We start from the raw sequence: 9516 nt of genomic DNA, 5'->3' as shown, positions 1-9516 counted from the left end.
CGCTAGGCCACCACCACCTCTTACATTATCGGCAATATCGGTAACAATAGTGTCCAATACCCATATTTGTCAAAATCAGGAATATAGGCCGATAATATCAGCAAAACCGACAATCGGTCGATCCCTGCTTCTTATAGTCCAACGTATGATATGCAGGGGATGCATAATAGTGATTTTTCTATTTGCATTTTATTTATTATTTCTGGTCTCATTTAATCTTTTCTGAGACACACACACTCTCCATTACACTGTATATTTTATTAACTGAGATATCTTGATACATTTCAGTCACAAGCTTATTTATTTATTTTTTCTTTACTCATAGCTGAGCTCAATATGTCCAATTTTAAACATCACAGTGCGGAGTATTAAAGCTTCTGCTAAGCAATAAAGATTGTCACCAACTAACCCACTGCATATTTATTTCATTTGTAAAATGTTGATGTATAGTCTATATAATGCTCATCGTGCCCATTGTGTACAAATCGTGCACAGAACACCAAAGATAATTTGTAATTGTTGGAAGTGTTATCACTAAGTGACACTGACCACCTAAAGAGAAAGCGGTGATATCGCTCAGTGATAAGGACACACAGTCAGCAATACATAGCTCAATGTCGTTATATCAACAGATCATGAAACCTCTCATTTTATGTGACACACTAATTACAGGAATTATTGCGGATTAAATTGATTACATGCATAGCAAATTGTGTCAACAGATGTGCATATATTTTTATAAATCTCTTTGATATAGTTTAATCATTAATTCTTGTTTTACAAGAACATCATGTTCAAATGAATACTATATTTTTGTGCTTATTTTCGCACAAAAAATATAGCATTCCAAATTCTTGTAAATATATTAGGAACTGGCATTTCTTTCTGTTTTTTCCTGTCCTCTTCCTCCTTCTTTTCCAGTTCCTTGGCCGAAAAAATACGATGTGCCATGCCCATTAGGAATTTAATGTGCTCGGTGCGTTCTTCTTCTGGGTCACTTCCATGCTCCAAGCTGAATTTGACATCATCCAAGACACTTTTTATGATGTTCAATATATCTATGTGTTTCTCTCGTGTTGCCAGCTGTCTGTCCTCAGTGTAATTCTCCACTGGAAATACTCGTTTGGTTCCCAAACGTTCTTCCACATTACTGTAATTACCACTGGTTTTATTAGTCAGGACGATGGTAGGGTTAATTCCTAAAAACACACAGAACAATTCATGAAAATGATCTTCAATGGCATGCGGAGTAATTTATCAGAATGACTAGATATACGTTGCTGTATTGCATGAATAAAGAAGTAATATTTACTTGTCATCTCCTGACACGTTTCAAGGAACTCTCTTACTTCATTGTCTTCGTCTTTGGTCAAGTTTGTTTTCACACTGGAGAAATATAAAATAAGAGAGAAAATAATTATAATAAAATCTGGGAAATATAAAAAGATCCACTTGAGAAAGTCCTAAGGGGAGAAACGTGTTGTGGAAATTTTAACTAACTGTATTTTAATAAAGGTATTTTGGGCACTTTCTTTGTTGTGAGTTAGCTAAAAGCATCCTTGGTGGGGATTATACCACTCACGCCCTATCATTGAGCAGTGTGTCTGCCCAATTAAATGTGAGTAACCATTTGGTATTTATATACATTCTCCTGATTTTATCACAGTGAGCACTACTGTTGTTTATTATGTTACATATGGTCCCCATCTGATGAGATATCTACTTACAACACTCCCTCAGGTATCCCATAAATGGGGATTATACCACTGTACGCGGTTTATACTAGAGCTAGTTTTTAGCTCTCAAAAACGTGAGTAGAACCATATAGACTTTTTTTTTATTGGCTGCTACCTATTTGGGTTTTATTACACTATTAGATGTTATTTTCTCTTTCATTCGAATCCCACGAACTCCTTGATCCCACCGCTCCATAGACAAGTGATTGTTCTCTCATCCCAAGGTTCTACTGGACATTTTTTGGACTGTTCTTTACATACACACACCTATTATTTTTTATTGTTCTCTCTCTGTATTATATATCGTTTATTTCTATATTACTACTTGCTTATATTTAATTGTACATATTATCTCTGTGGCGCCACCTTTTTCTACTTGCTTATACCTATATACCTATAGGGTCTGTGAGGGAGCCCTATCCTTTAGGTTTGCTGCCTTTATTTAAGGTTTTAGGCGCTGAGCCTTCTGTGCACTTTTCACTTAGAGAGATACAGCAATGCCGTAAATACAAAGGAGATATGATTAAAAAGTAAACACAGCTAGCTGACACTCAGACATTGAATGTATTGTAAATGTGCACAAAATAACTAATAAGGAGGAGTTTTTATTTTCACAATAGCAACATGTTTACTACGGGGATAGGTTATGTGCACAAGAGGGACCTCGGTTTGTGCCAAATCTTTCAAAACATTCAATATGACATTTACAACATGCCCTCTCTGCTCCCGTCAGTGAATTGGATAGTTACATTTAAATATTGTCTTGCACTTCATTGTGCTGTGTGAGTCATAACATCATTATACACAGACCCAGGGCTGTCAGAATCTCACAGCTTATTGATCCTTGATCCCTCTTACACCTAAAACTATTTGAAAGTAAACATCTAAATTAAAATTGTAACAGATCACCTGGCACCCCGACTGGGCACCTCCTTTGACGGATGCTCCTAGTACTGCAGACCCCACAAACCGCCGCAGCTTGATTGGAGTCTTGCCATCTCCTACCCACCCTGGACCTACGACAAGGCTCCTGGTTCCACTGGGTGAACCTCTCTTCCTCCAGAGAGCAAAGCAGGAACAAGCTCTCACAAGAGCTTAGTAGTGATTTAGCAAGGGAGTATGATGAGCATAGCAATCCCTTGTAGTAGTTTCCCCCAATAAGAGGCAGGACTCTAGATTGAGGGTGAAGTAGAACTGCAGGTTTAATGGAGCATCTGGTCTTTTATACAAGTTTCCCCACAAGGTTACCGCCCAGGTGGACCTTGTGGGGCACAGGACATAAAATCGACAAGCCAATACAAAACAGTGCGATAATGAATAACACTTCCACATACTGTACACAATCCCTCCCCTCTGCCTGTGATACAATTAACAAAGACATACATTTTTACAAAGTCCAGAAAACACCCCAAAACATAACATATCCCCGGATAGCCCTGATCTGGGTGAACAACATATCCAAAAATCACCCAGATCAGAGCAGGGGTTTAGGAAATTCCTGGAAGTCTCTTTTGACCCAAAACAGTGCCATAGAATCATGGCTAACGGTCGGTCTCTCTGTCTGGAGTAAAAAAGTACATAACTCACATGAACAGAGCCTGTTTACAGTATTTTAGCCAGGTTTATCACACAGGCCATAGTCACAGGGTAGGGGACTGGCAAACAGGACCCTCCAAATACCAGTGGCGAAGTTGCTTTTGTCACAAAAAATATCTCTCAGGTATAGAATATGTACAATTGTTACACCCCAAAATACACACAATGCAAACAGGTACCCCCTCAATACCTATATCACCGGGTAGCCTGGATCTGAGCATGCAACATATCCAGAAAGCGCTCAGATCTCACAAACGCAGCCGAGACGCCACAGGGGTAAAGTTTTGTCTCTTTTCTGGGGTACAAACTCACACAAAAAAGGAACATAGAAATTAGTCCGTATGCTGAGTATGTGTGCCTCAATTGAGAGTAAGCTCCCACCGAACACTGTTCCTTTCAGGTAAATATAACCGAACCTAGATGGAGATGGAAGTTCAGCGGTGTTCGTGCGGTCAAGTGTCCATGCACTTGACAACCAAACACTGCTGCCTGTGTTCGCTGCTCAAGATGTCCGCCACCACGTTTTCATACATACGAATGGCGACCACCCAGCCGACAGCCTAGAACACTGCGCTTACTAGTGTTAAATAGGTGTTTATAGGGGTGATGAAGGTTAACAAGCAGCACATGCAGCATACGGGTTGTCTGGTAGTTCGTGTTTTTTTTTTTTCGGTATTTAAACTAAACAAGAAAAAAAATTTAGGCGATCACGATATACCGAACTAACAGGAGAATGGGAAAGAGCTTTAAAAATCCAGTGACAGGGTGGTCTGTCCCTTTATGTATGATATGTGTTATTAGTTTGACATGCAATGCTTTCCCACTGAAGGAGCAAGGCAAGCGAGTTACTCAGTTTATAGCAACCCCACCAGTAGAATCCTCAGTCTATTTTTGCTATTATACTTACTTATATTACAAGAATATATAAACACTTCTCACCTGTAAACAAATATAGGAACAATAATATCGGTGTAGTCGGAGTCTGATTTTTTATTTATAATACATAAAATGTCATCATATTCTTCAGCCCACTTTACCTCCTGATTAAGAGGGAGTAAATTTGCTGCAAGAAATCAAAACAGGAAGATGTAAAATAATTCTAACTTTAATTTAAAAAATTGTAATTTGTAAAATATAACATTCAGCAAATAAACTCCGAAAGAAAGGGGACCTATATTTCACAACCAGATTTAAAGCACATAATAATAATAATAATAATAATAATAATAATAATAATAATAATAATAATATAATAATAATAATAATAATAATAATATAATAATAATAATAATAATAATAATATAATAATAATAATAATAATAATAATAATAATAATAATATAATAATAATATAATAATAATAATAATAATAAAATAATAATATAATAATAATAATAATAATAATATAATAATAATAATATAATAATAATAATAATAATAATAATAATATAATAATAATATAATAATAATAATAATAATAATAATAATAATAATAATAATAATAATATAATAATAATATAATAATAATAATAATAATAATAATATAATAATAATATAATAATAATAAAATAATAATAATATAATAATAATAATAATAATAATAATAATAATAATAATATAATAATAATAATAATAATAATAATAATAATATAATAATAATAATAATCAGGAACAGCTAGGAGAAGCACTGCTTTCGCTAACGGGAAAAGTAAAGGCTAATACAAAGAATCCCACTGGAAATTCTAGGCCTGAACTGGTCCACCTTCAGGGCCAGAGAATCCAGGGCCGTATCGTGACATCTACTAAACAAGTGAAAGATCAAAATTGCAGAGCGTGAGGACGCTGAACGGCAGGGCTGCTTACTGTGCAGCACTGAGCCAGAAAGCACCATCTGAGGAGTGGCCACTTGGAGGTGTCCCTAGGGGCAATGTAAACACAGCCTTTTCTCTTATCATACTCACCAGAACAACTACATTGAGCTGTAGTTGTTCGCATGACTATAGTGTCCCTTTAATTTGAACTTCCAGCTGTTTAGTAGATAACTCCCTAAATTGGTACCCTTATGTGGGATTTTAATACTTGATGATTACAAATTAGGGTGATGTTTAACAGATAGTTCCCTTATTTGGTGTGTGAGTATTGCAATCCCACATAAAGATAGCAGATAGGGAGTTATCTGCTAAAGATGTCATAAGCCAGTACCAGAACAGATATTCCAGGTGGCTAATGTGAATGATGTGCACCTTTGTTGTGTGACTCCATCATGCTGACACCAGACAGCCAATGGCAGAACATTACCCCACTCCCCAGTGTAAATTATTTGTGCCCACCACCCACCCGCAGTTTTGAGTATGATGTCTAATGTGCCCCCCATATATTGTTCCTAGAGTTGCCACTGGTTCCTGGACCCCCAAGTTACTATGAGGGGTATTTTCTCTTAGACCATAAGAAATGTGAGGGTGAACAACAGGATGTGGGATAGTAGCTTTGACGTAATTACTTGGGAGATGCAGAAGACCTGTTTAAAGGAAACTATGGGGTAAAATGGTACCCTATATTTTTATAATTCTTTATTTAAAGGAGCACTCCAGTGCCCACATGGTAACAAAAAAGAAAGATCACTAATTAGTAGATAAACCTGCAGGGAATACCTGCAGGAACATGGATGGCACAGTGTTAGAATAAGCACAATTCATTGGTTAATAGCTTATCTTACATTGTGCAGAATGATGACGTTCTGCCAATTTCAAGGCGTTGAATAACATTTGACCGTGACATTGCTGTACTCTTAATTAATCATGCATTAATCTTTCATGAATATATATTATATTCTATGTGTTCTATCTTTAGACATGTCTATGTTAATGATGTCTATAAAATATCACTTACTTTATTATATCACGATTAACACTTGTTTCCAGCTAAACTCAAAGCTCCCTATTATGTGACACTAGTCCAATCCTGTAGCAGATGGCAATATTGGGTACAAGCTAAAGAGGAGAATTATTTGGGGTACAATGGCAGGGCAAAGTAGGTTAAACGTGACTCAGCATAAATCATATGACGGTGACACATTTTCGAATTCTTTTCTCTGCCACAAGTTAAATAACGCTATCTTACATCTTAAGATGCTGGATGGCATGTGCTAAATTATGTCTAACAGGAGGTTCCAATGTACATATCTGCTCCGAATGCCAAGTGGCCTAAGTATGCCTCTGGCTCCCATGTCTAAATATTCAACATCTACATTGTTGTACTAATTTACCGTTTGAATGAATAACACATTAAATGTATCAATTGTAACTTACCCAATTGGCTGTTTATCTGTATTTTCTCAATGTTGTCCATATTTTTAAACCCTCGGTTATCCACGATGGTGATGGTGTCTGTTAGTTTGTAGGCATTTCTCACCATGGTCATAGCACCTCCAGATTCTCTCTGTCCAGACTCTGCGATCGTTCTATACTCCCCGTCCAGGACAAACTTGCAGGAGTTAATGAAGGAGGACTTCCCATGGCCTGTATACCCAAATAGCTGCAGGAGAACACGGTTGTACCCTCGGCCCCCCTGAGCACTGTCTGCAAGGCTAAAGTTATAGATATAATCTTTGAGCTGATGGGGATCCATTCCTAGGTTGTCACTACTGTCTCTCTCACTTTATTCTTATAAATCTCCCTCCCTTTACTGCTCTGATGCTATCGTTCCTCTCGTTCTTTGTCTTTGTTCTCTCTGTATTCTTCCTCTCTCTTTATACAATCTGCAAATCTGCGAATGGTGTTTCTGCATTCAGTTTCATTTTTACTCAGCATTCAGTTTCATTTTTACTCAGTTTAGGTGTAACGAAGCATTCTGGAGAAAAATATTGACTTTGGACCAATTATCAAATGTTCAGTTTTATCACAATAAAAGGCATCTTATTTGCGTGTAAACTAGCAATGAACTCTATCCAGTAAATTTATTAAGGTCAGCAATAAAACGCTCTTGTGCCGTTTACTAATGATCGTGTCTATTCAGTTATTGACAAGTTAAAAAACTCACATAGAGAAACATATGCAGCTTGTGACAGAGTGCCCGTACTCTGATCGAGCATCTCTGCCAAATCCGCTTCCTCTCTGCTATCACGGACCATGCAGCACTTTAGACCCAGTCGCCAAAGCTTGACTTGGATCTCTTCCACCCTGGACCAGGCTGCAGCTCCCTACTTCCAGGCAGGTATCGTCCTTTCTGTCCTCTGCCTATTGTGATTCCAGCTTCTTTAGCTCATTCTTTGAAAAAGCTCTAGCGGCTCTCAGGCCTTGTTCTTTCTGAATTGTCTGGTGCTAGAGGGTTCGTGCAGCCAGCCAACAGGTCTGAAGACTCTGATACTGGGATCCCTGAACAAATCCCCACAGGATACACAGTTCCAAAAAACTAGCACACACAGTTTTATTGAAAACAGCACATATATTTATACCGCCCACAGCCTCATTTACATACAATAGGATTACAGTGGTTCACAAAGTTCCCCTCCAGGTCCTCTATCATAACCCCCTCCCAAACAGCGTAGTGAGCCCAAGCCAGTCAATAGCAGTATGTACTTCGATAGTAACATATCCCAAGTCAACCAACAGCAGTATGGACTTAGGACAGTAACCAATTACACTGCATATCCCAAGCCAACCAATAGCAGGATGGACTTGGGATAGTAACCGATTACACTATGTAACGGACCGTTTCAGCAGACAAGGGGTTAAAAAAGGCGATAATCCCCTTTTCACAGACAGGCACAGCTACTGTAGAATCACCAAAACTCACGAATTGGATATAAGTGAATGCACCAAACTCCCGAACTGCATACAAGGGAATAAGGTAGCACTCCAAACTCCCGAACTGGAACCTCATGAATAGCTGCTAGCAGACGAACAGGAAAAGCTCCCAAGCGGCTTACACTCCTGGCAGTCAGTCCCTATCAGCATACAGTGAATCCCCCCAAGAACGAGACAAGGCTCCGTGTTCAGGGTCAAGCAGTGGTCTGTTTATTGAGGGCTACCTGCCCCTGTATTTATGCAGGTCTCCCACCTGGTGGACACTCCCCTAGGGGACCAGATGGAAGACTGGGACAACGAACAGACAAGTACCAATTACAGACATACAGCAGTAAAACATCCCCACAATGCATCCAGGCTTCCTCCCCTCTGCCATGGAGAAGTAATTCAATTATCTCCCAGGACAAAGGAAAACTCCATTACACACGTGGGGACACAAATACAGACTATCACTTTAACCCCTTAAGGACCAAACTTCTGGAATAAAATGGAATCATGACATGTCACACATGTCATGTGTCCTTAAGGGGTTAAAATACATAAAGACACATTTTATACATAAAACACAGACATGTCACATATCCCCAGATAGCTCAGGTCTGAGTGCACATTATTAGGTGAATGGCACTCAGACCACGCAAATACAGTTTAATTGCCATGGAGCCAAAAGTCTTTAATTACACTAATATGCTCCATGGCATGGCTATCTGGGTTAAAACATTCTTCCAACATAAAATACCGAATTTCCATGCATTCACCAAATCCATACGAATTAGAACCAGGGGCTGGAGGTTCAGCGGTGCCGTCACGTAAAAGTGTCCGATTTTGGTGCATGAAAGCCGGGCAGAAAAGCGCTGGCTGCCCGGGGAGCTCCAGAACACCGCCACCTAGCGGCCGCTAAGTGTAACAGCGGCCACCCAGTAACAAGCAATTAAGCTGCGGTTAACCGCAGCTTCAGGGAGGTAAATTGGCAGCACACTCCAGCTTCTGGGTGGCCAATTAACAGCGCTGGCCGGCTTCCCACGGCTCTGGGGAGGTTGCAAACAGGCTGTTTGTTCGGTAGATAGAATCTACCGAACGGCTGTGCAGAAAGGGAGAAATTAATCCTCCAATGCAATGTGGCGAGGTTGGTCTCGTCACACACTACATATCCCAAGCCAACCAATAGCAATATGGACTTGGGATAATAACCGATTACACTACATATCCCAAACGGAACGGCTGCCTGGGAGCGCTCTCTCTGGGGCTGCCTAAGTGAAGGTAACCGCCGGAGAGAGAGAGACGCTGTGACGAGACTGTGACGGTACAATCCGTTACTCCGTCAAGTATTCCCTTCTTCCCATAAAAGAAAATCACCCAATACTCCACGAGTAGAAATAT

At 39.2% G+C, this 9516-nt stretch overlaps 1 protein-coding gene across 1 annotated transcript; it reads right to left on the bottom strand.

The window, feature by feature from the left end:
• Window positions 1-784: 784 nt before the first annotated feature.
• On the bottom strand, window positions 785-7073 carry LOC134571067 (uncharacterized). The gene is made up of 4 exons (XM_063429116.1): window positions 6640-7073; window positions 4272-4395; window positions 1313-1386; window positions 785-1199 (listed from the first exon to the last, which is right to left on the bottom strand). Exons 1-4 carry the CDS (start codon window positions 6956-6958, stop codon window positions 820-822), a joined length of 897 nt encoding a protein of 298 aa, XP_063285186.1. The 5' UTR covers window positions 6959-7073; the 3' UTR covers window positions 785-819.
• Between the last annotated feature and the right edge of the window lie 2443 nt (window positions 7074-9516).

The sequence above is a fragment of the Pelobates fuscus genome, chromosome 8 (assembly GCF_036172605.1).
Source record: "Pelobates fuscus isolate aPelFus1 chromosome 8, aPelFus1.pri, whole genome shotgun sequence".
Classification (NCBI taxonomy): domain Eukaryota; kingdom Metazoa; phylum Chordata; class Amphibia; order Anura; family Pelobatidae; genus Pelobates; species Pelobates fuscus.
The sequence above is the reverse complement of the archived record's forward strand: the minus strand, read 5'-3'. Positions and strand labels throughout refer to the sequence as shown.

Excerpts from the sequence above, each read along its gene's own strand:
- LOC134571067 (XM_063429116.1), bottom strand. The coding sequence starts at position 6,958 with ATGGATCCCCATCAGCTCAAAGATTATATCTATAACTTTAGCCTTGCA. Across the intron at positions 4,396-6,639 it reads ACAGATAAACAGCCAATTGG|CAAATTTACTCCCTCTTAAT; the intron begins GTAAGTTACAAT and ends GATTTCTTGCAG. Across the intron at positions 1,387-4,271 it reads GTTCCTATATTTGTTTACAG|TGTGAAAACAAACTTGACCA; the intron begins GTGAGAAGTGTT and ends ATATTTCTCCAG.